This window comes from Ictalurus furcatus, chromosome 27 (assembly GCF_023375685.1).
Source record: "Ictalurus furcatus strain D&B chromosome 27, Billie_1.0, whole genome shotgun sequence".
Classification (NCBI taxonomy): domain Eukaryota; kingdom Metazoa; phylum Chordata; class Actinopteri; order Siluriformes; family Ictaluridae; genus Ictalurus; species Ictalurus furcatus.
The window spans coordinates 17,637,420-17,664,746 of NC_071281.1; the positions used below are offsets into that span (position 1 = coordinate 17,637,420).

Below are 27,327 nucleotides of genomic sequence, written 5' to 3' on the forward strand. Positions count from 1 at the left end.
TCTCTTGAAGTTAATAAGACAACCCCCCCACAAAACAAGTAAAGCCCTCTGTCCTGAAGATGTCGGAAACGTTTCAGCTTCATATCTGACACTGGAGACTCCTTCCATAAAAGTTAACAAACATCTCCTTACGGAAAACGTCACCACGTCAACGACGACACGTTCTTCCTTCGTTAAATAACAAACCTGTTCTTCAATATTAGTTCATTATCAGTTATGTCCGTGAGCGTCCATGCGAATGAGCCGTTACTATGGAAACGCGAACGTATTTTAACCAGCGCGTTAATACGAACTTCTGTGATCTTCTGAATGTTGTGACCAGAACAGAGAAGTCTATCAAGTATCGAACACTCTGTATCCTGTGGAGAAGAGAGTCCAAGGCTGAGAATATTCTCCACCCGACTCTCTCTACCAGATTATCTCCAAACCGAAAAGGTCATTTTCTTTTCTTTTTTTTTTCCCCCTCCTTCTCATCTCTGAAACATTGCAAGGCTCACACCTCGCCTGTGCGGCTCTCTCGTCCGTGCTGATTGGATGCCGAACGTTTCGAGATGCTTGGATGACTGTAATTCCCTCCACACTGGTATTAGTTCTAAATCTCTCAACTTCACTCCTTCATCAGCTTGCCATATCTTCCCCAAGTCCTCTGGGTCCTTCTTATTTCTCGTCTGATCTCCTTCTTCGCTTCCAGCCCACCTGCTGTATAGAACAGAGAAGCTCCAACACTCCGTATTTGAACTTCGTCCATTTGCACGCCGGTTCTGAAATCTGATTGGCTGAACCCTGTATGATCTGCATATGAAGCTGGGTACAGCTTCATATGATTGGACGTCATCATTTTAACAAATAAATATTTCATTTATTCAGCTCATTTAGCTGAGCGTATGTAGCTAGAACCATCTAGCTAATGTTATCATAAATAGCCGTGTAACTAGCCAGCCAGCTTACCGATATAAAGAGCTCAGAACAGAGCACTGTGTTGGTATCCCGTTTTTTTCAGCCGCTGAAAATCGGATAGCTTTATTTATTTATTTATTTATTTTGATGGATGTTGGTACATCCCACAGTAAAACACTTCATCCGTACTGTGTGTCAGGTGTTCAACTCATTCCCCGAGTCAGAAAGAAAGAAACACAGAAACGAAAAGTTAAAAAAGGGAAGGGAGGAATACATAAAGGAAGGAAAGAAAGAAAGAAAAGGAAGGGAGGAAGAAAAAAAGAAACAAATAAAGGAAGGAATGAAAGAAGGAAGAAAATGACCCCTTACGAAGCGCTAAAAGGAAAGGAAAAGTGGAGAGAAAAAGGAAAAAGAAAGTTAAAGGAAAGGAAGAAAGAAAATGAACCCTTACGAAGCGCTAAAACGAAAAGAAAGGGGGAAGAGAAAGAAAAGAAAGGGGAGAAGAAAAACAAGAAAATAAGTTAAGTGAAAAGAAAGAAAGAAAGAAAGAAAGGAATTTAAGGAGCCCTTTCAGTGGTCTATGTACATGTCTGGAAGGATTTAGAGCGATTTTTCTTTGTCCCTAACCTTTAATCAGTGTAAAATGTACTTAATTAAAGTTGCAAGACTAAAAAAAATAATAAAAAAAAATAGTAGCACGGCTAGGAGAACGTAACTGTGAAATACACACCCACACACACAAACACATACACACACCTAATCAGAGAGAGCGGGAGCCGGAAGCTAATCAGTGTCATCCAGGATAATCAGACACTTCGTAATTAACAAACTACTGAAAAAAAGAAAAAGTGACTCAGTCACTCCTAATTATGAAGTGTTTATTAGAGGCGGCAAAAATTAAGAGACAGAGTCAAAATCAAGAACAGAGAGCCCCGACACACACGACAACATTACACACAGTCTACAAAACACACAGTCTAGACTCTTAGAACACGCACCACGTATCACACACGAGCCTTAAGCGCTACGGTATACGCCGATACGTACGTCTTTATATTTAAATTATAACCACTGTGTCTTCATACGGTAATCATGACTTCATCTTTACATTTCATTCATCACATTTACTCAGCTCATTCAGATTAAAAGTGTTTTCTTGAACTTATTCAGTTAATATTTGTTCCACATGGAAAAATCGCTAATAATTTCTCAGAATAATAGACTTTTTTTTTTTTTTTTTTAAATATAAACTCCATTCTTTAAAACAATTTTCATAATTAGTGATTTATGAAATAAATAAACACACATGCATGGTACTGTAGAATGCAACCGAACTGTTAAACATATTCAAGTGGCAGCAAAGTGTGGCAATACTTCCAATAGAAAATAAATCTTGGCTGAAGTTCAAACCAAATTCAATTTGAAACGATATGAAATGATGGAGAGAGAGAGAGAGGAAAAAAAGACCCTGTGTGATGGAAAGACTTTAGAAGTGCGAGAACTTTCCAATTCAAGGACTCCCTCTTGTTCCTCGCTCACCCGAGAGCACGCAGTGTTTGTTTTGTATTAGCTATTGTGTGAAGTCGGCTTTTCTCTGACATTCAAATCTCCTACAAGTTCACACCACAGGACAAGCAACCAGGAATTTCACACCATCACACCATGGCAGCTCAACGGAAGTGTAATAATACAGAAGCCTGGTGTGAACTAGTGTCTGCTTTATCCACACGATACAACGCTCTTTTATTATCTTTTACTGTCCGCCTCTCTCGTACCGCGTCTGGACCTCATGCCACCACCTTGTTATATTTTACTTCTTAGATCTTAAATTTATTGTAATAAAGTCAATAAATTGCAGTTGCCCAAAAGTTGAAGCCCCCCTAGACAGCGCCGCGCATTTATCATCAAAATGTATCTGAGTGTTGAACAAGAACTTTGCACAACCATCGAGAATCCAATCAAGGCTCAAACCTGAACAAATAACACTGCTGTAAGTCATCAGAGAGAGAGAACGAAAAAAGAGAGACACAGAAATAGAAAGAAAGAGCAAAAGAGGGAGAATAACGCTCTATTTTTTAATTGTGGCATTATATTACATTTTCACTATTGTCAAGACTAATATTTTTAGAGTTGCGTAATTGTAAACAGCAGATTGACGACGGTATCGAGAATGACTCACGGATCCCATCCGTCATTATGATTATTACATCTTATACTAGAAATACTCGAACCTGATAGGCCAGAAGGTGTGCGTTATCTCTGTCTATAACATCGCGGCTCGGACTTTAGTTCCAGCTGTAACTATAGCATAGTATATATGGCTATAGTACGGATAGTATAGTATATATGGCTATAGTACAGATAGTATAGTATATATGGCTATAGTACGGATAGTATAGTATATATGGCTATAGTACAGATAGTATAGTATATATGGCTATAGTACAGATAGTATAGTATATATGGCTATAGTACAGATAGTATAGTATATATGGCTATAGTACGGATAGTATAGTATATATGGCTATAGTACAGATAGTGTAGTATATATGGCTATAGTACGGATAGTATAGTATATATGGCTATAGTACAGATAGTGTAGTATATATGGCTATAGTACGGATAGTATAGTATATATGGCTATAGTACGGATAGTATAGTATATATGGCTATAGTACGGATAGTATAGTATATATGGCTATAGTACGGATAGTATAGTATATATGGCTATAGTACGGATAGTATAGTATATATGGCTATAGTACAGATAGTATAGTATATATGGTTATAGTACAGATAGTATAGTATATATGGCTATAGTACAGATAGTATAGTATATATGGCTATAGTACAGATAGTATAGTATATATGGTTATAGTACAGATAGTATAGTATATATGGCTATAGTACAGATAGTATAGTATATATGGCTATAGTACAGATAGTATAGTATATATGGTTATAGTACGGATAGTATAGTATATATGGCTATAGTACAGATAGTATAGTATATATGGCTATAGTACAGATAGTATAGTATATATGGCTATAGTACAGATAGTATAGTATATATGGCTATAGTACGGATAGTATAGTATATATGGCTATAGTACAGATAGTATAGTATATATGGCTATAGTACAGATAGTATAGTACATATGGTTATAGTACAGATAGTATAGTATATATGGCTATAGTACAGATAGTATAGTATATATGGCTATAGTACAGATAGTATAGTATATATGGCTATAGTACAGATAGTATAGTATATATGGTTATAGTACAGATAGTATAGTATATATGGCTATAGTACAGATAGTATAGTATATATGGTTATAGTACAGATAGTATAGTATATATGGCTATAGTACAGATAGTATAGTATATATGGCTATAGTACAGATAGTATAGTATATATGGCTATAGTACAGATAGTATAGTATATATGGTTATAGTACAGATAGTATAGTATATATGGTTATAGTACGGATAGTATAGTATATATGGTTATAGTACAGATAGTATAGTATATATGGCTATAGTACAGATAGTATAGTATATATGGCTATAGTACAGATAGTATAGTATATATGGCTATAGTACAGATAGTATAGTATATATGGCTATAGTACAGATAGTATAGTATATATGGTTATAGTACAGATAGTATAGTATATATGGCTATAGTACAGATAGTATAGTATATATGGTTATAGTACAGATAGTATAGTATATATGGCTATAGTACAGATAGTATAGTATATATGGTTATAGTATAGATAGTATAGTATATATGGCTATAGTACAGATAGTATAGTATATATGGCTATAGTACAGATAGTATAGTATATATGGCTATAGTACAGATAGTATAGTATATATGGCTATAGTACAGATAGTATAGTATATATGGCTATAGTATAGATAGTATAGTATATATGACTATAGTACATATAGTATAGTATGCATGGTATGTCTGTAGTATAGAATGTATGGGGTATATATATATATATCTATAGTATAGTATGTATGGCTATAGTACAGATAGTATAATATGTATGGCTATAGTATGGATAGTATAGTATGTATGGCTATAGTATGGATAGTATAGTATGTATGGCTATAGTATGGATAGTATAGTATGTATGGCTATAGTATGGATAGTATAGTATGTATGGCTATAGTACGGATAGTATAGTATGTATGGCTATAGTATGGATAGTATAGCTACAGATACGCCACATAATCTAAGACTAACGTATCACTGTTGATGTAGTGAAGGTTTATTGAAGGAATCTTTGTTGTAAGCGCTTTGTAATAGTCATGGTGCTTTGCAAAGTTTTCCAGCACAGGAAAATCTTCAGGTTTGTTGGTAAAATGACAAGCTGCGTTTTGAAAGAGAGAGAGAGAGAGAGAGAGAGAGAGGTGAAGAACGCTGTTATGCGTGATGCGTCATTCGTTAATAAATGAAACATTATAACCGTTGGCAGATCGCTGTGGTATAAGCAGAATAACACTCCAGACCGTGCTGTTGTAGAAAAATAATACACTTTGGCGTGTCTTATTTTCGTACAACTGCACGGTCTGTCGTGTTTATTCCTTACATATAATTTAAATGCCAGAAAACTCAAACAGCTGCTCAGACAGCTTTTCATACCGCAGGTGAAAACTCACCCATGTCTCTCGTGTCGTAACCATAGTGACAGCAATGATGAGCCTAACTAGCACCTGGCCGACAAGGGCTGCGCTCATTACTTCAAACCACAGGCCACGTACGAAACACAAAAAAATTGATCATGAATCAAACAACGAGTGTTTGAGCAATTTTCCACGTATTACTTGACTAAAATATAGTAAACACTGCTGCTCCGATTGTCTCACTTTGCTGTCTGAACAAATAAAAGACACAAACAGTATATTACATGAAAAACACAATACTATCATCACAAGAGTAGTAAATAGGGTTGAAGTGAAAGAGTACATTATTAAGAGGTGTGTGCTGGGCTGTTGCTGTGATATCCAATCAACTCCACTCCTGTCATTTCCTTTAAAAACCGAGACGTATGATGGTTTTTTACTATCCAGAACCAGTGTGTTTTCTCTTCTAGTACGATCTAGGAGTGGGCGAATTCTGTTTTTTAATTCTTGGACATTTTATTGATCATTGAGCAGTAATGCACTGCTCCGTACATGTAAACGATCGGTCTCGTTAACTGTGCACTTAACGATACGTAAATGGAAATGACAGATTATTAGGAGGCATAACGAAACAGGCTGGATACGCAAGAAGATTCACCAGCATTACTGTTACCCATGAGAACGACAGTGTCCTTATTCATAGTGCCTATGCATGAGGAGCATCACCTACGTCTCTGGTGCCCCGTGTGAAGAGATTCATATGTAGCAGCCACAACCGTGCGTCGGACAAAAAGCATGTTTCACGTCACGCTGCATGTTATCAAAATTTCACTTAGGCAGCTACAAAACGAAGCCCTGAGAGTGAGCGAGACAAAAACAATGCTGAGAAAGACAGACGGAGAAAGAGAGTGAACTCATTAATGGCCTTCCTGCTGGTAATGGGATGTGTTGGATGGAGAGAGAAGCAGGCAGAATATAAATGTCTCGCTCCGAGTACACTTCCTCTAGCGCTCCATGCTCGCTCTAGCTCTCAGCCTGGCTCGTCTTCCCCCCGAACCTAGCCCTGGCGCTTCATTAAGCCAAGAAATTAAAATCTGTGTCCCCGGTGGGCCGGAAACGAGGGACGCACTCCGATCCGACGCATCGGCTAACGTTAGACGGCTAACGGAGCGGCGGCTTTATGAGGAGTTTGGAGGGGTGGCGGTAGCGGGGGGAACCTCATTAGGGTACGTGAACCAAAACTAGACTGACAGACCTGTTAGCAATAAAATCGGATGAGATAAAGGTACTGATGAAGCAGTTATGATGTCTCCAAGTCTGCTGATGCTGTTCTCAATAAACACCAAGCAGACTGGACGCTAGGGGGCGCTAATCACTCGAACAAGGGCTGCAGATGTCTTTGTTTTTCGGACAGCTGTAGCATTGCCTGGATTTGATCACCGCTACCACCAAGTAAAGAATACAACACTTCATGTCCTAGTGTTACGATGTGCTGGAGTAATGAAGAGGAGTTCCTGTTACCACCCTGAAGTTGGTATTTTCCTATAACAGCATGCCCTGACGTGTTTTACTCCTCTGATACCACAGCAGCTTGCCAAGGATTATACATTTGATTTATTAAAGAATGGCGCTCCATACTTTAAAAAAACAAAACAAAAACATTTATAGTTACATTTCATGTTGTGGAATGTCCAGAAAACATGTTTCCCTCACCAGCCTCCCTCACCTTCTTCACAAGACTAAATCTCTCTCTGTGTTAGTATTCGCACTGTTTATCCACGTTTGAGAAATGGATCGTCCTGAAGACTAAAGTGTTGAACTAAAGCTATTTGCGTCTGCTTAGGGTTATTTTTCCAGCCTATATTACCTGTTATTGGAACTAAAACACAATTTTCATCAACTGAGCCCCAGAGCGAACCTTCATGTGGACGTATTTAGTAACGAATAAGTGACAAAAAATGGACTAGTGCTGAATCATCATCATCATCATCATCATCATCAATATCAATACACATCAATCGCCTGCTTTCGTACCGGCTGCAGATGGCTTACATGCTAACACACACACACACACATACACACACACACACACACACACACACACACACACACACATACACATACACACACACACACACACACACACACACACACACACATCACTTTACAGAGATTAAGATGTCCCTGGGCAGAGCACAAATGAAAATGGCAACTAATTACGGCATGATGTGCAAGGCTTCAGCCAAGCAGCACAATGCGTTTACTTATATTGCTTCCTTTTGTTTCTTTCTTCCTTCCTTTATTTCTGTATTTCCTTACTACAATACTACATGCTAACTGCATCATTTACTTAGCTGCTGCTGCTGCTGCTGATGATGATGATGATCATCATCATGATGAAAGGCAGCTTTCAAGCTATTTCTACGTTATGCGTACAGTCGTCCTGTTTTGCCTGAAGATATTGCCACATTTGCGTCGTTGTTTTTTGACCCCAAACTCCAAACTGACCGTACATCGCATCCAAAATGTTGCATCATCTACGGCTACGTCCTAAACAGATAAAGAGAGGCAATAAATGAGCGATGAATAGAAGAACAAGGAGAGAGCAGAAATAGACGAGCTCTTCTTCCACTCCGTCTATGCGAGTGAAGACCATCAGCCGTGACAAGCCAACAATAGCCGACACGTGTTTTCCTACCCTCGTTTTTCTCTCTCCCACCCTCTCTCTCTCTATCCATCTTTCCGTACTCCCTCTCTCCCTGTGACAGGCGTACAAAGGTGGACACGTGCCATGGGACTCAGTGTGTCGGATATGTACGTGTGGTGATGACAAAGGCCGTGTGCTCCATGTTATGTGTGTGTGTGTGTGTGTGTGAGAGAGCGAGAAAGAGAAAGAAGAGAGAGAGAGAGAGAGAGCGGAGAGATAAACTCGTGCCCCTCATTATCGACATGACATTCAGAGTGTGAGACGTCCATCAACAGCAGGCAAAAGGACAGAGTGTATAATAATCGTGACAGATGATGAGTTGTGGATGAGATTACATTCACTCACTGTGTAGCGAGAACATATGCTCGTGACATTCCTCTACAGAGGAGCTGCTTCAATCTCATTGGCCAGCATTTTAACCAATAGGAACCTCAGGAGGTACAGTGTTTGGAAAAACTCTTGCTTTTAGCACCAGGACATTTGTTTATTCGGATTTACTTGCTAGTTTATGTACTTGGATGAACTCGCGGCAACTCCGTTTCTGCCTGTAAACGCACACGGACCACTCTTAACTGCTAGTGAGCCGTAGCTGCTTACGAGTTAACCATGTATGCTAGCTATATGAGCTGTGATGGAATGGTATAGTATTTAACTTAATGAAGACAAAACCAAAATAATTGTTTTTGGTCCCCCGAGATTGAGAGAAGGTCTCATTAATGAGCTTCGTAATCACTTCCCCTCAGTTTCTGCCCAGGTTGGGAACCTTGGTATCATCCTGGACTCAAATAAATTCGGTCGTTAAGAATAGGTTTTTTTTTTTTTTTTTTTAGCAATTACGGATTATTTCTAAACTTAAAACATTTTTGTCTTTCCGAGATTAGGAGAAGGTTATTCACGCTTTCATCACATCGCGTTTAGATTATTGTAATTCATTGTACTTTCTCGGCCATCTCTTGCTCGTCTCCAGATGGTTCAGAATGCAGCTGCAAGGCTGTTGACCGGGGCAAAGAAATATGATCGTGTTTCCCCAATTTGAGCATCGCTCCATCGGGTCCCGGTCCAGTTTAGGATCCAGTTTAAGATTCTGTTGTTTGTCTTTAAAACTCTTAATGATCAAGCGCCTTCTTATCTCAAAGATCTTCCAACATTACATTCATCTAACAGACTTCTAAGATCTTCTGATAGGATTCTTCTGGAAGTCCCTCCATCCTGTTTAAAAACTAAGGCGGATGGAGCCTTTTCAGTCCCCGCCCCTTGTTTATGGAATCAATCGCCACTGGAGATCGGCCTTATACCTTCTGTTATCATTTTTAAAAAGAGGCTGAGAGCGTATCTCTTCTCCCAGGCGTTTTAATCTCATCATTACTATTGTCTGCCTTTATTTGGTTTTATTTTGTTCTCTATTTTACTTTTTCTTAGTCTGTTCAGCACTTTGGTCACTTTGTGTTGTGTTTAAATGTGCTATATAAGTTAAATTTACTTACTTACTTACTAACTAATTTTAACAGAATGGCTCTTCGTGATCTACAAACACAAATCCGAATGGTTCAATCCTATGTTCTTTATAAAAAAAGAAGAAAAAAAAGAAACTAGGATTGAACTGCTGCTTGGGTTCTACACAGGCTTTTTTGTTTGTACAGAAATCTGGATGTACGTGTAGATGAGCAAGCCAGAGGGGGGAAAAAAAACCCTCCCCGAGACGAGGAAGAAACCTTAAAGAAACCAGACTCAAAAGAGGCAATGGACAGCCAAATAAATAAATAATAAAAAGTAGATAAACATCAATACATGTTGAGTCACCGTAACTCACTAGTACTGTACTCTGGAAGACTGAAATATTTTATCAGCTTGAACTGAGAGAACCCGAAGTTTAAAATGCGCAGGGAAGATGAACAAGAAGTTGTGTTTGATGGACTGATGATGGAGGGTTATGTACCTTCTCCTGGCCAGGCCTGGCCAGGTAAATGACGCTTTTCGTACACGCGTCGTCCATACAGACGGGCAGGAGGTGATCCTGAGAACCGTCGCCATCTGAAACCACAACAGACACGTCATAAAATCACGGTTTCAGAAATACTAAACGTTCCTGCTTGACATCTTGTTTCACACTTCTTCAATATCATCCATCCTTAATAATCCTGCCTCTGCTGTAAGATTTAACACGTCAGTGCGGTGCGCAGTGAGACTATTAACATGTATTTACCGGCCAATCGGATCCAATAGGCAGCTCTGGGCTTTTAGATGCACAATAATGGCGTGTTAATGGGAGAAAGAAAAGAGTGGGAGGATGAGTGTTCTGCAATTCAACACTGCTGTCAGCTTTTATCTTTCAATCTTCTCTCTCTCTCTCTCTCTCTCTCTCCGTTTCCTTCTCTCTCAGCCCTGATCAGTACGCAGATTGAGGTTTACTGAGAGGACGGGAAAAAAAGATGGAACGTTGGAAGAATACAGAGAGAGAGAGACAGAGAGAGAGAGAGAGAGAGAGAGCGCGAGAGAGAAATAAATAGAGGAGAGATAAAAGGAGAAAGAAAAAATATACACTTTTAAGAGGATAGATAGATAGATAGATAGATAGAAAAAGATTTTTAGATAAATGAAGAGATAGATGTTCCCATAAGAATGGGGAAGGAAAGATGGAATGACAGATGGAGGAATGATGGTTTATTGAACCCATATGGACGGAGTGATTGGTGGTGGATGGAAAATTATTTATTGATGCCATAATGAAATGGGAGGGAAGGAAGGAAGGAAAGAAGGAAGAAGTGATGTGTGGATTGAAGTCATATGGATCAATAGATTAATAAATGGATGTAAAACACTATTATTCTCATAAGGATGGAAGGAAAGAAGGAATGACAAATAGATGAGTGGAAGATATCTTATTGATCCCACATGGATGGATAGATGGTTGGAGGTTGCTTTATTGATCCCCTAAATATTGATGGATGGATGGATGGATGGATTACAGAGAAGTAACTGATGTCAGAAAGAAGGATGGATAGACGGATGGGAGAGTGGATGAAGGTTGCTTTATTTATGTCAGAAAGATTGATGGAGGGATGGATGGATGGATGGATGGATGGGAAAGTGGGTAACTAAGATGGATTAAACAAAATAAACTGATATTGGAAAGAAGGATGGCTGGAGGTTGCTTTATTGTTGTCATAAAGATTGATGTATGGATGGCTGTATGGAAAAGAAGGTGCGTAACTGATAGGTGGAAGAAAGAAAATTAACAGATACCAGAAAGAAGAGTGGATGGATGGATGGAAGGATGGATGGATGGATGGAAGGATGGATGGAGGTAAACTTTATAATGGAAACAATAGATACAGTACCGTATTTTATATAAGTATTAGTCATGAAAGGTTTAGAAGGTGGAGCCATGGCTGGCTGGATGACTGGTGGAGCAAATGGACGGATGGCTAGATGGATGATGGATGATGGATGGAGATTATTGAATGGCTTGATGGGTGGATAAATAGAAGGGTGGATGGACAGAGAACATGGAAAAAGACACTTTGATGTTATAAGGATGGATTGATGGATGGATAGAGAGAAAGAAAGAAAGAAGGAAGGAAGATACTTCAGTGATGCTATAAGAATTGGTGATGGATGGATGGATGGATGAATGGAAGGAAGGATGGACAAAAGAGAAGTAAAATTCCAAGAAACCTTTACAGACCACTGCATGCACAATGGAGATTCTTTAGTTCTTTCATCATTTGAAATAAATTAGCAGTTTTACCGGGTTTGTAAAGTTTGTGTGCTTCATAGCTCCACCCCTTTCGTTGTGTGATGCATTATGGGAAAGGTCAACACAAAGCGTGTCCACTTCACTCATCAGACGCTTAAACATCCATCTCTTTATTTAGTAAAACTTCGCTGTTCGTATTTCTCAGCGTGAACTCAGAATTTGTTTATAATAACACAAAGGGACGTGATTCGAGGTATAACCGCGAGCTTGTGCGCTGTAGGCGAGAGTGTGTGTTTTTTTGTGTCAGTGTGTATCGCATTAATCGGCTCATTCAAGCGTGAATCCTCCAAAGAGCCTCTCCAGGAGCAGAAGCACAAACGGACAGCTGGCTGACAGTGTGCGCGCATCAAAGGTCCTTTTAGCTAGCGCGAGCTGGGAGATGCTGCTAGCGTGTGGTCAAGAACAAAAGCTATTCAGGTTTCAGTCGCTAATGAGCTTCAATCGGCGAAGGCTACCAAGGCACATCCGATTGCTAATGAACTCGAAGCTCCCGTGGGCGCGTTAGCACACGGATTAGCACTTCAGCACGAGATGCGAACTAATGCATGTTCTTGTGATGATCATGGAGACACTATTAGGCTCATGAAGTCTCTTCTGTCGTTAGGACACACTGGTGAAAAACACGCTAAGCCCGAAGCATGCTCTAATGAACACACACACACACACACACACACACACACACACACACACACACAAACTTAATGACTAGAACTTAAATGTCACATCCCATTATGAGCACCGCTCTCGCCTCGAGAAGAAAAAACCCCAACCAGATAGTGGAAAAGTGAGTGCAGTTCCCTCGGTCTCATTTTTTTTCCCTGACAGCCAAACGTGTTTGTGCAAGTTCAATTAATGAGAAATTCCTTCAGCTGTCACTTACTAAAAAAAAAGAAAAGAAAAGAGCAATTACTGCTCTGATAAAGCAGATGGACTGTTTTGTCTGGCATATGTTCTGCATTCATTAGGACGTTCATAACGGCACCACATACACCATCACGAACACACATACACACCTACAACCAGGGAGTTCAGTGGAACTGACACTAAACATGGTTTATGTGGACGTGTAAACGTGTCTGAGCGCTCAGTACTCCTTCTTCCTCTTAACAATGACGTACATGTAGATTTAAAAAAACAAAACAAAAAACGCAAAGTATTGGTTTATCTCTGTTCCTTCGGCTCTGAGGGAGGGTGTGGAAAGGTTTAACGATCACGATTTCAGATTAGACTACTGGCAAACAGTACATCAGAGTATGATATGGTCTGGTTGTTTAAGCTTCTTTCCATTCTGAGGCAACAAGGTCTCAAAACCGAAACATGGAAACACAAGGATCTGAGAGATCATAGGGTTGTTTTCTGGAAAAATGTCAACAACGAGAACGTACGACCCCAGGAACATAGGGCTCTCCGAACATAAAATGGAAAAGTGGAAACCGGATTCTGTGAAAATACACGCAAACATCAGACCTGAAAACAATGCTATTGGAACATACAGTTCTAGGAAACGTACAGTAGGACTGAAACATATAAACGTAGGACCATGGAAACACTGGACTGAAAGATAGAACCCTGAGAACACAGGACATGTGGGGGTGGGAGCGTAGGATCCCGAGAATTTGTGCCTGAAACACAGCACTATATATAGAATACGGAACCCTAGGAACATAGGGCTCTGGGAACATGGAACCCTGGGAACATAGGAACCTGGGAACACAGAATCCTAGGAACATTTACATAGAATGTTTGGCTGAAACAAAGCACAGTGGGAACTTAGGACCCTGGAATCATACAGTCCAGGGGACTTCGGAGCCTGGGAAAGTTTGGCTGAAACACTAAGAACCTAGTGCTCTGGAAACATAGAGTCCTGGGAACATGAAACTCTAGGAATATGAACATAGGACCCTAGGAACATGGGAACTTTTATCAGAAACATGGCACTGTTGGCACTTAGAGCCTTGGGGGGGAAAAAAAACAAAACCTTGAAACCCTGGGAATATAGGAACATGGGAACATCGAAGCCTGGGGATGTTTGGTCAAAACACAGAGCCTTGGAAACATGGGATCATGCAAACACAGGACCTTGGGGACACTGGACACAGGGAACACTGTACCTGGAAAACATAGGGACTTTTGGCTGAAACACAGCACATTGGGAGCTTAGAGTTTTACAAACAGGGAACTCTGAGAATATGGAACCATGGGAACATAGGACCCTAGGAACATGGGACCCCGGGAACTTGTAGCTAAAACAGAGCGCAGTGGGTACTTAGTACCCTGAAACGAGAGCTCTGGGAGCATGAAACCCTGGTGATATCAGACCCTGGGAATATCGGACTCTGGGAACATGGAAGTCTGAGAACATTTGGCTGAAACATAGCACAGTGGGCGTTTAGAGCCCTGGAAGCATGGAACCCTGAGAACACAGGGCCCTTAGGGAAAACAGGTCACTGGGAACAGGGGATCATAGGACTCTAGGAACATTTAGGTGAAACACACTATTAGGCAGCACAGTGGGAGCTTTTGGTCCTGAGAACATGGGAATATACGACACTAGGAACGTCAGACCCTGTGAACACTTGCGTGAAATATAGCACTGTTCTCCCAAAACTCAGAACATGGACCATGGAACCCTGGGTACATAGGACTCTAGCAACATGGAAACCTGAGAACTTGTGGCTGAAATCACAGCACTGTAGGCCCTCAAGGCCCGGGAAACAGAGTCCTGAGAATATAGTCCTGGGAACACGGGACTCTGTGTACATCATGGAATCCTAGGAATACGAGACTGAAACACTGGGATCTATAAAATGAGAGCCCTGGGTGTACAAGTCAGTTACGTTATGTGAAGATGCAGGAGTGCAAAAGCCATGTGCTCTCACGGGGGCCAGAATTTATTAACACGCCATTAACTCTGCATCATTTTTATAGAATTTTGTGGAATTACTGCACCACAGCGCACCAGTTTAAACACCATGTACTGAGGCTTTAGGGTGATGTAACTGGGTCTATGTGCTAACAAACAAACAAACCTGAGCTTAGGGGTGTGTGTGTGTGTGTGTGTGTGTGTGTGTGTGTGTTTACAGCAGCAGGGTGTAGGAGGAGAACTGGTTGAGAAAGGAATGAAGGAGAGGAAGGTCAGTGGTGAAGATTAGAAGAGGAAGAGTCTCAGCAATCTTGACAGCCGGGAGTGTGAGCAGAATAACTCAAACACACCCACCCACACACACATACACACACACACACACAAACACACACACTATTTCTCCGCTCTTATGTGTGTGTTCTCCATCTCTCCCACTCCCGCTGCGCCGCTTCTAACGTTCATTTCCTAATTATCTGAGATTAAGATGCGTCCAGGTGCTTGTGGTCCAATGCAGCGAACAGAGACCCAAATCAAGGGTCTGGCTTTCATCATCGACGTGATTGGTTTCTTTAAGCAGTCCGTATGATGCGCACACACACACACACACACACACACACAAAGAGATTCAATAATAACACTTAGAAAATGTCCCGGCCTCCCACTCGGGTCAAACTTATCACAAGCAGGGCAAGTGGGGAAGTGATAGGGAAAGAATTCGCTTTCTTTGCACGGGGTGTGTTTGTGTGTGTGTGTGTGTGTGTGTGTGTGTGTGTGTGTGTGTGTGTGTGTGTCTTGGTCAAGAACTGGTCAAGGACAAGTCATCACCAGGGAGCCATCAAGCATCAATAATCAATAAACCTCATAATGAACCCAGACAGAGGAGAAAGTGCTAGGTTTAACTGTAGGATTAGGTTTTAAACAGAATGTTATTAATGTTTACTCACATATTAAATGTGTGTTATAGAGTCCTTTATATGATGTCTTGTACACCAAAACATCATGACAGCAGATCCCAAATCCCAAAAATATGACTTCAATTAGGGATAATATTAACATTCTTAGTGTAGATTAATTAACACTATCTATCCATCTATCTATCCATCTATCTATCTATATAGAGAGAGAGACAGAGACAGAGAGAATGCCCCTCCCACCTTAAGAGCACATGACCAAATTTCGCTCTCTTGGACTCCCGGTCATCATCGGGATTCGAATGTTGTTTTTTCACATGAAGAGCGAGTAACGGTGCAACGATAAACTCGATTTTATTGAACCTTTATTAGACCAAGAAATCCCTTCAGATTAAATCTGTTTTTTCGAGGGAGACGTGGCCATTACAGAGTAACAAACTTCATAACAAAGTCAAACATAATAATACAAAACACGTAATACAAAATCCAGCTTATGAATAGCAATGACACTCTTCAGGTACAGGAGTTCCTTTATCAGAGCTTTAAACTCTCCCACTGTATCAAAGTGTTTAAGCTGTAAAGTGTTCTGAAGATTATTCCACGACCAGGGTGCAAAATAAGCCTCAGCTTTTCTCCAGAGTTCTGAATCAATCCTGAAGAGCGAGAATCATAACTGCTGCTCGTGGCTTTGTAAATAAAAACAGACCAATGCTGCTGTCTCCTCAAACTTAATGAAGGCCAAGAGACCAAATCACAAAGAACACAGTGACCACGTTTACACGGACAGCAGTAATCTAATTACTGACCTTATTCTGAATAAGACAATATTCTGATTAAAGTGTTTACATGCGTCGCTTTTAGAATACTCCTGTCATGTTCCGGTTTTACGTGTTATAGAACATAGATGGATTAACATCACACGTCATTACACCACGCCCCACGCCACGCCGTCCGACGTTCACGGCAGAATTTCACACATCAACATACGAGACCAAGTTGGTCTTCGTTATGGGACCGTGTACAGTTTTGGGAGTTTCATTTTTGATTTTACGAAAGCTACAAATGCAGTTAATTACTTGTCGTGCCGTATGTGCAAATAGACGACTGCTTGAAGCCGTGGGCTGCGTCCCAAACCGCGTACTTACCTACTATATAGCAGGTTAGAACGCGGTTTGGGACGCAGCCGTGCTCTCTTGTTTGCCGTCAAAAGGTTGATCACTGCCGTGTGTGTACGTGTCCTGTCGCACAACGCGGTGAGAACGTCCACACGACGCGATTAAGGTGTGTCCGTAACGCACGTCTGTAACGTGACTAAAACAGGAATACTCCACACGTCTTAATTCCATTTGTGTCTACTTCGAGTATGACTTTAATGGGATTACGGTCATCAGTAATCTCTGTTTACATGCTAGTTTCTCAATCAGAGTATCGTCTTAATCAGATTCATATCGGATTATCGCTGTCCGACTAAACGACGTACTGAATGACGTGTACTAGACAAGGAATTGGTTATAAAACGTAAAGAGATATGATAAAGAGTCTAGACAGCAAAGTATATATGAAGCAGCATGCATATAAATAATATGAACGCTTACAAATGTAGCCTGAACAATCATTTTCCTGAGCGCTAAATTAAAACACGCCCTATTATTCATTAAATGTGCCATATGCACTTCAGAAGAAAGCCAACCAAATACCCAAATACTTATAAGTTTATACCCAATTAATACTCAATTAACTCCCCCTCCTAAAGTATGAAATGTAACACACACATAGAAGTGACGCTAACTGAAAAGCAGGAACTGAATATTTATTAGGGACACGTAAGCGAACAATTTCCGCTGACGCGAGTGCTGATGCGAGTGCTGATGCGAGTGCCTCTCGCATGTCTACACTGTTAAGACTCTGAGATTCGTGACGTCACTGAACTTTTCCGTTTTCAAGTGAATTATTTGCGTGCGCGGTGACGATTGCAGACTGAAACTCTTGGTGTGAGGCTCAGGTTCTCTACATGTACAGCTGTGCAGAATAAAGGAACAGGTACAGGATAAAGGGGGGAGGAGAGAGGAAAAGGGGGAGGAGAGAGAGGAAAGGGGGGAGGAGAGAGGAAAGGGGGGAGGAGAGATCATTTTCGGATTATTTTCGACAGTTTTCCGTAACGAGACTTCGTAATGAGCTGTGAGGTACGCTGTACAACCCGAGCAGGTTACTCGTGTGATCTTCACCGTCGCATCGAGAGAGAGAGAAAAAAAATGGAAAGATTTCACTCCTCGTACAATAAAACGCTCGTTCGATCCTGAACGGAACCACGCGAGACGGACGAGGAACGAGGGAAATAAAAAGTGATTTACTGTAGAACGAGTCTGTAGCATTAATTTCATGTTTAATAAACCTTTATCTGGGTGGATGATATCGACCCACACACACACACACACACACACACACACACACAGCTCTCCTGCGTGTCTCAGCCTATTCTCCCCTCCATTCATCTTCATAAATCACACTAACGCTGGTGTGCACTTCTCTTTCTCTCTGTCGCTTCTTCTACAATCACTCTCTCGCCTCTTATTTTCATTCTCAGCCTCCCTCCCGCTTTTCTTTCTTTTCTCTCCTCTGTCTATTCATTATTTTTTAATTCTTACACTCCAACAGTCTAGACTTCTCTCTCTCTCTCTCTCTCTCTCTCGATCCTGCACTCCTTCTTCCCTCCTTCCTTCTCTTACACTCCGCCGTCGATCCTTTCTCCATCATTTCCCTCATCCTTTCATTATCAGCCTCTTCCTTTCTTTCATCACACTCGCTCTTCTTCCTTTCGCAGTCTTTCATTCAGTCGATCGGTTTCCCAACATCCTTTTTTCTTTTCTCAGTGTTATAAGCCCCTTTACACTTTATCTTCATTTTTCTAAAATTCTTTTTTCTCTCTCCTCTCCTAACTCGGCTTTTCGTTCTCGGCTCGCCTTCCTCCGTTCCTCCTCTTTCCGTTATTCTTTAGTCCCTTCATCTTTTTCAGCTTATTACGCGGTCTCGTTCCCTCATTTTTTCCTCCCTTTCTTTCTCAGTTGTGCCATCCGCTACCTTCCAGAAATGCTGGAACAGGATGTCTTATCGCTGGAAGGTTAATCTGTGTGACCTTTGACCTCGTCCTGACCGTAAAACCGACGACCTGACAATCTTCCCGTTTTAGAAATGACATAAAATAACACTTGGCTAGAAAATGGAAAACCCGGAGTGTTTTTAACTTTAAACCTCGTGCTGTTTATTGAACAATGAACTGGCGCTGATAGTTACCTCATTAATGTCCAACGTGCTCATTAAAAGAACATCTCAGGACCAGATTAAAGGCTGCACACATTGTTTATGTCATATTTTCTTCAACGTTCTTCCCGGGAACGCAGCGGTGTCTTCAGGCCAAGCAGATTCTACAAAAGCCATTCATCATCCGCAAATCAATTTTCATCTCCAACTTTTTTCCACACTAGACTTATTTTATGGATATAAATCGGTTACGACGGTTTTAGTCAATACGTACTTCACTGAGCTCGAACGTCCTCGCATTCTACTTTTAACTGGAGAAGATTACAGCAGCAGTGCAGAAAAAAAAGAGGGATATCGAAGGACACAAAAGAAGGCCAGGAGGAAAACAAGATAAACGATAAAAGAGATAATTCTACAAAACAAGAGGTTAAAAAAGAACCGACGGATAAAACGCGATGAACAAAATGAAGATAAGCAGATCATTTAGAAGTAGACGAGATAAAGAGGGGAAATAAGATAAACTGATGAGGAGAAAATGAGAAAGGTGAGATACACAGGATGAACAAAAAAAAACAAACCAAGATTAAAAAAAAAAAAAAACCCTAAGATAAATACGAACTTATTTACGAACTGATACACGAGAAAAGGTCAAATGAAATGAATGAAAACAATATAAAAAGAAAAAGCTGAAAAATGGGATGAAAAAAGATTCACCAATAGACAAGGAGACAAAAGAAAAACAAGATAAACAGAGATGATACAAGATGCAGTCAGGTCCATAAATATTTGGACACCCCCAAATGGACCAAATGTATAATTGTAAAATTGTTTGCTCAGCTGTTCCATGGCTGGGTGCGTGTTATTCCCTCATTATTTCACTTACACGTAAGCGGGAAAAAAAAAAAAAAAAAGTCGAATCGATTTCACGTGTGGCATTTGCATTTGGAATCTGTTGATGTTAACTCTCGATATGAAGTCCTAAGATCTGTGACCGAGAGTGAAGCTAATTAAAATCTAAACAAATCCATCACAGAGATAGCAAAAACATTCGGTGTGGACAAGTCATCTATTTTGTGAACACACTGCTAAGCTCAGGGACACCAACATGCCCAGAAGACCATGGGAAACAACTGGGCTAGATGATAGAAGAATTCTTTCCGTGGTGAAGAAAAACCCCTTCACGACAGTCAGCCAGATGAAGAACACCCTTCATGAAGTAGACGTGTCCGTGTCAAAGTCAACAATCAAGAGAAGACTTCACCAGAGGAAATACAGAGGGTTCACCACAAGATGTACACCACTGGTAAGCCTCAAAGGCAAAAGCTGGAAGAACAGATTAGAAAAAAAAGCCGGTATTGTTCTCGAACAACGTCCAGTGGACAGATGCTCCAAGAACTGCTTATGATCTGATGTGTACCACCTCAACTTATGGCGTACATGGACCTGGTTCCCTTGTGTTTATTGATGATGTGACTGCTGACAAGAGCAGAAGGATGAATCCTGAAGTGTATAGAACTCTATTATCTGCTCACGTTTGGACAAATCCTTCAAAACTCATCGGACAGAGTTTCACACCGCAGACGGACGATGACCTGAAGCAGAATTCTGCCGTGCCCGAGTCAATCACCTGACCCGAATCCAACTGAGCTGCATTTCACTTGCTGAAGGAAAAACTGAAGACAAAATGCCCCAAGAACAATCAGGAAGTGAAGACAGCAACAGTAAAAGACCTGGCAGACCATCACCAGGGAGGAAACCCAGCGTCCGCTTTCCAGACTACAGGAAGTCATTGATCATTTTAAATCAGTTTAAATTCGTGAATATGTTCGTTTGTCCAATTACTTTTGGTCAAATTAAATCTGCACTTTTCATCAGCTCATATTCATCCTTTAATTCCAATCCAATATACCGATATACCAAGATAGACAGCTACAAACAGCCATTACTTCATTAATGTCCGAATATTTATGGACATGACTGCATGAACAGAGCGAAATGGAAAAGTTAAACTGTTAGAAAAGAGGAAAAATTATACACTAATTAAGGAAAATCAGATAAAGAATGGAAACAAGACAAGTAAGATAAATAAAACAAGATAAATCAATAAACGAATGCAAAACGGAATAAGCGAGATCAACAAGAAGAAAAAGATGATCAACTAATGAGACAAACCGATAAACGAGAGGAAAACACGATACATAAACCGATAAATGAGATAAACAGATAAACAAGTGCAACATGGAACAAGTGAAAGGAACCAGATGATAAAGTAATGAGAAAAACTGCTAAACGAGAGGAAATCGGAACAAACCACGGAAAACAAGGGGCGCGGATATATACACGAGGAAAATAAAATAAACGGCTAAATGAGAGGAACACAAATAAACAAGATCGACGAGATAAACAAGAGACAGGCTCAGAAAGATAAACCGATAGAGATAAGCGAAATAACGATGAAAAAGGACGATAAACAGATAATGGCTAAATAATGAAAATGACCTGATGGATAAAAGAGATAGAACAGAGGAAAGCGAAAGACGTTGATAAATGAGGAGGAAATGTGAGATACACTAATACGTAAGAGAATAAACCAATGAGCAACGCACTGAGGGAGAGACGAATACGATAAACGAGAGGAAAAGCGAGGGAACGTATATAGAGTAAACCGAACAGAACGATCATCAACACGATGCTGAAAACGTCCATGCACCTTTCTTTTACTCAGAAATGAAACGTCTGTCCTCGTGAGTCATTCAGGATTCAGCGCGGTTCGGTCCGCCAAGTTTCGGCTTCGCGACGCCGTTTATTCCCCGACGGCTGAGAGAACTTTATACAGGATTTCCCTCAGTGCCCCGAGTAACAAATTAAATGAAGGAAAGGTGGAGGGAAATCCTTGTTTGATCAGATGAAACCTGATTTGAACAAAAGGCCAGGATCCACCGAGAGGAGACATTTGAATCGCACGGGTCATCGCGCTGCGCTCATCAATCTTTTATATTCGACGAGACGCTCGCGCTCGTGTCATTTCAGCCTCCTCGACGCTCGTCTGCTTTAGCAAAGAGGACATTTGTAATGTAAATGTTTAATGGGATCGTGCTCGAGTTTTAGGGGATTAAACGTGGGCGTGTGCGGGGGCTAAGACACTGATTCAGACCTGCCTTCCTGTAGGGTCTGTATTATATAACGCGGCATGATGATGATAATGAAGAGATCAGATGCACACTTTCACACTCGTGAGGAAAAATAAACAGTGGATCTACTACTAGAGTGTTCGGCATTATAGAAAGCACTTCATGACTTTAATCTAAGAGGAGTTTGTGCTTAAACGCGCCCGTTTGCTTCCTCTGGCTTAGTCAGTTTACTACAACTATATGCCTAAAATGTTATATCTATAACCTATTAATAACTAAAGAAAGCTGTAACTAGCAATACTAGTGATTAGCTAGCAGGTCACTCACGTGAATTCAGAGTTAAACACACGAATTTAATACTATTACTACGCTATTCGTTTATTAATTAATCATTTTGTTGTTTGTTTTTGTTGTTGTCACGGAGGATATTCCGTATCATTTTTTTTTTTATTATTCTGCTCGTATATTGTCTACATAAAACACTTCCGGCTATGTTCTAGCTAGCTAAATCCTTCATCTCGGTCATAATTCTACTTATTCTTAACCTAACCCTAGCAGCAAACCCTTTCTCAAGACTTTAACCACTCGGATGTAACAAGTGACACACCACGCTCCAAAGCTCTACTCACCGAAATCGACGAAAGCAGACTGGCCCACTTGTTGGACGTTCTCTGGTGCTTTTGTTGCGTAGTTCTTGGTGAAGTTTCCATCCTGAGGAAGAAGGACATTTGAAATGTTTATATATATATATAATAAAAAAAAAGTGACGGCTCTGATCTTCAGCACCGCGACATCAGCATCGCCATCGCGTCGCTCTCGGGCAGAGCCGTCAGCGGCGCCGTTAGGGAAACGCTCATAACTTAGATGTGTATGAGAACGGAGGAACGGCGTGTGACTCTATCAGAAGAAGTCAATGATATACAGCACACGGTAGTGTAACAGAAACACCACCCGGGCCGGGCCGGGCCGGTTCTGATGAAGAGGTAGCTTCAGATCGACAGGGACGTCATTTATATCTACTCTGCGTCCTCACTAGAATGGGAGAAATTTTAAGGCTTTACAAGAACGTCAGCCATTTTGGTCCCAAACACTAGAGCTTATGTCTACTTTACTTTTACATGACTTCTCCTGCCATGTTATTCTGTATATGTTTTGTTTTTTTACTACTCCTGAATCCAGTCAGTCTTTAGCTGATCATGCTAGTTCATATACAGTATATTACGTATGCTAATCATCCATTAGCTGATGAACTAGAAGGGCCACATATACCATCTCTCAATTTTCACTGTCACCAACTCCTATAAATACGACACCGTGTTTCCGATCGTCTCCGTGCACCGTCCCAAACCACTATCGTTCGGGCTATCACCTAGAGACGAGCATGGCTGTAGAGGCAGGGTGTGATTATGATTGGCAGGCAAAAAGCGATGGTGGAACAAAGAGGAGACAGAACTGGGCCAGATAATGCTAGTGCAGAGGAAACGTTGAATTAATTATAGTATGATTATATTGATTACAGGCAGGGAATGGCTCAAGAACAGATGGAAACTGCTAGCTGTCCTACAGCCAACACTAATGAGACACACACACACACATGCACACACACCTAGTGACATAAATGCCGTCTCTCTGCGGTGAATGCCGAGCTCAATAACGGAGAACGGACAGCTGGAGCTCCATATGGATCTAATAATGTGTGGATCAAAGCCACAGCACCATCAGGAACCATTACTCAAAAATCACACACACGGGATGGAGGACAGAGACAGAAGAGAGGTTGGGACACGACATTAAAGAGAGAGAGAATGAAAGAGCGAGAAGATGAAGGTCCAAATGTTTCACAAATTGTAGGCCATTTTCTGAGAAGTCGTCAAAGGAAAGTGAATTTCCATCAACGGCAGTCCTGCTGAACTTCCACAGCACAACATGATAAACCGTGATGGACACACGGGAACAGATACGGCCCTGTCTCACGCTGCATTTTAAAGTACAGCGCAATACATCTCTTTCAGGTCACCTTTAACATCGTTCTTTATTCCACAAACACAAGAAAAACGTTTTTCCCCTTCTTCTGAATTCAAATGTTTGCTGCTGCTTTGCCAGATTTTCACTCTGTTTCTGTAGCCGACTCCGTTCTGTGTCTGTGGATCAACGCAAATCCTCTGTCTCACACACAGGGTTCGGTTCTGCTCTTGGTCCGATAACTGGGCAACATGCTCTGAAGAAGATGCTCAGATCTCAGACCTACGTGAGTCCGAGCTCCACCACATTTCTGCCTTTTCCATCATCATCTATAGCGTGTGTATGCATTTGTACGGTTTGAAATTGTGACTGGACATAAACTAGAACAAAAACTTTATTCATTTATTTTTAGTTAGAGGACCATGGTCAAAAGGTTTTCGTTCTACGAGAGATGGCTCAAAAACAAGATTCATGAGATGTATCATGATATACAGGTCTGCTCACAAACGGGCAGGAATACGGGCAGGAATACGGGCAGGAATACGGGCAGGAATACGGGCAGGAATACGGTCAGTCCCTCCAGGAATTAGCGATCGCAGAAAAAAACGCAAAATCAAGCAAACTTCGCGATATTCGGACGAGCGTGCCGTTTTTAGCGCAAATTACCGCTGTTTTTTTGCGGATTCGGACCGAGACACGTCACGTGACGTCATCGCGACGCGTGTTCGGCCGAAGCGCTCTTCCATTCACGTGCGTCGAACACGAGTACAACTAAAAAGGTCTCGTTTACCAACAATCACCACATGCGAAACTATTCTGTACGATTGCGATTTCGCCGATTTGAGTATTTTTTTTTTCCCGCAAAAACAAAAAGCGTTAAAAAACTCCGCAAGTCGCATCGCAATTAAAAAAAAATAAAAAATGTTGGTTTTCGGCCGCAACAAATCACAAAAAAAAAAAAACGATCGGTAGTGCTCGATTTTTTTAACAAAGAATTTAAAACAATTTTTTTTTTTTTTACGAAAGTACATTTTTATTCGTGTGTATATGTACACAATAACACTTATTTATTAAAGAAAATATATTTAACACTGGAAAAACAGAAAATCTGTAAAAATGTTTAACGAGTTTAAAGGTCAACTACAGAATTTTGTAGTTTAGATTTATTTAAAAATATATATATATTTTTTTTTTTAAAAAAGTCATGATATCTCAAAAAAGTGCATTGCGTCATAATTCATCCCGATATCGATATCATATCATCATATCATATCCGTAATTAAATAAGTGACCTACTTCGTATTAACCGACCGTGGAGCTCACGGAACACGTGTAAGCTCCGTTTAAACCGTACACACGTGCGTACGTGCACTTCGGATACCCGGCTCTTTCTGCTGATTGTAAATGCATTCTCCAGCTACATTAGTTACCCTGGATCGCGTGAGGCTGCGGTGGAGAAAAGCAGGATTTGTTTGCGTCTGTTTTTGTGTTCCGTTCGTCAGAATCCCTCGTCAGTGACCGACTAACTGCTCAACCGAGTCAGGAACGCCACACTGGGTACGAGCTGAGGTTTTCACTCGCCTTGCGTCATTGTTTTCCCCGAGTAGCCGTTTGCTGCAGCTCTGTTTGCTAGTAACGATGTTTACATTTCCATTACATTTACATTTATTCATTTAGCGGACGCTTTTATCCAAAGCTACTAGAAATGAGGGAATACAAGCAAAGCGGTGTATCAAGCGGAGAACAATACAAGTAGTGCTACCGTACAAGATCCGTTAATTGAGTTCTAGAGAAGTGTGCAGAGTAGAGGTGTAAGAGCCAGAGGTGTACGTCACCTAGCACACATAGTACCCGATAATAGTATTCCTACATTCTGCCCTCTCCTTTAAAAGCCCACATTGCTTAGTAAAAGTGCAAGGTGTATAATTTCATACTCTCACATTCTCGTGCTTCTCTGCTCATCAGAAAAAGCGTTAATAAACCGCGGCGTGTGATCATTTGAACCGCTCGTGCGCGGATATCCAGACGTAAGCGAGAGAGGGATGAGAGTTATATAGACGAGTGTGTAGCAGGCTTGTCAGTATACTGCACCGTTAAAGGTTATTGAACTCATGCTCATGTGGAGAAGAATACAGCAGTGCAGAGTGTTTCAGCTCCGATTCCCCACAGCGGCAGTCGATCTGCTCGGACAGAAGAATAAAACCCCATCGTCGTTCTCCTGCCGTCCATCAGAGCTGCCGTTCACCACGAGCTTAGACTTTCTCTCTTTTTTTTTTTTTACAGTTTCATCTGCAAACAGCACCGTCAGGTTATTTCCTGCATTAGAGAACGTTAATCAGACGGTCCGTAACGTCACAGTAAAGATAACGAAGACGTTATCACGAAATATTAATTAAGGTTTGTTTTAATGCTAGCTCATCGTTTTCTCCGCCTTTACTGCGTACCGTAACCTAACCCTAACCGCTTTTTCACATTTTTATCGTCATTAACCCAAATCTAACGTTCGAATCAAACGCATTCCACTTCAAGCAGTTATTTTTCCAGCACTGTGCTCGAGGTGTTGACGTTGCCATGGAGACGCCGTCGCCAAAGTTTACGTGATCAGACACTCCCAGATATTTCCGACGTACGTGTTTAAGGAATATTTGATCGAAGGGCCGCTGAATTATTAGAAAATAATTCCGCTTATAGCGCAGTTCGCACACGCCAGATGTTTTATTTCAGGATATTTGGAAGGTTTTTGTCCTTAAAAACGCTCGTGTGTGTGTGTGTGTGTGTGTGTGTGTGTGTGTGTGTGTGTGTGTGTGTGTGGAACTAATTTATTATGCGTCCCATCTCAAGCCTCCACTGATCATTACAAAACGTCAATTTAGAGCTGGTTACGGAGGCCTGAGCCACTGATACACAGTTACTGGAGAGAGAGAGAGAGAGAGAGAGAGAGAGGGTGGGAGAGAGAGAGAGAGAGGGTGGGAGAGAGAGAGAGGGTGGGAGAGAGAGAGAGAGGGTGGGAGAGAGAGAGGGTGGGAGAGAGAGAGAGAGGGTGGGAGAGAGAGAGAGAGAGGGTGGGGGAGAGAGAGAGAGAGAGAGAGGGTGGGGGAGAGAGAGAGAGAGAGAGAGGGTGGGAGAGAGAGAGAGAGGGTGGGAGAGAGAGAGAGAGAGGGTGGGGGAGAGAGAGAGAGGGTGGGGGAGAGAGAGAGAGG

At 41.1% G+C, this 27,327-nt stretch overlaps 1 protein-coding gene across 1 annotated transcript in view; it reads right to left on the reverse strand.

Moving 5' to 3' along the window:
• Window positions 1–27,327, reverse strand: part of itfg1 (integrin alpha FG-GAP repeat containing 1) — a 126,182-nt gene that overhangs the window by 62,796 nt on the left and 36,059 nt on the right. Inside the window, exons 8-9 of the mRNA XM_053616775.1 lie at window positions 22,795–22,876; window positions 10,182–10,276 (exon numbers count right to left, since the gene is read on the reverse strand). Coding sequence (XP_053472750.1) covers window positions 10,182–10,276; window positions 22,795–22,876 — 177 coding nt within the window. The remainder of the gene's footprint in view (window positions 1–10,181; window positions 10,277–22,794; window positions 22,877–27,327) is intronic.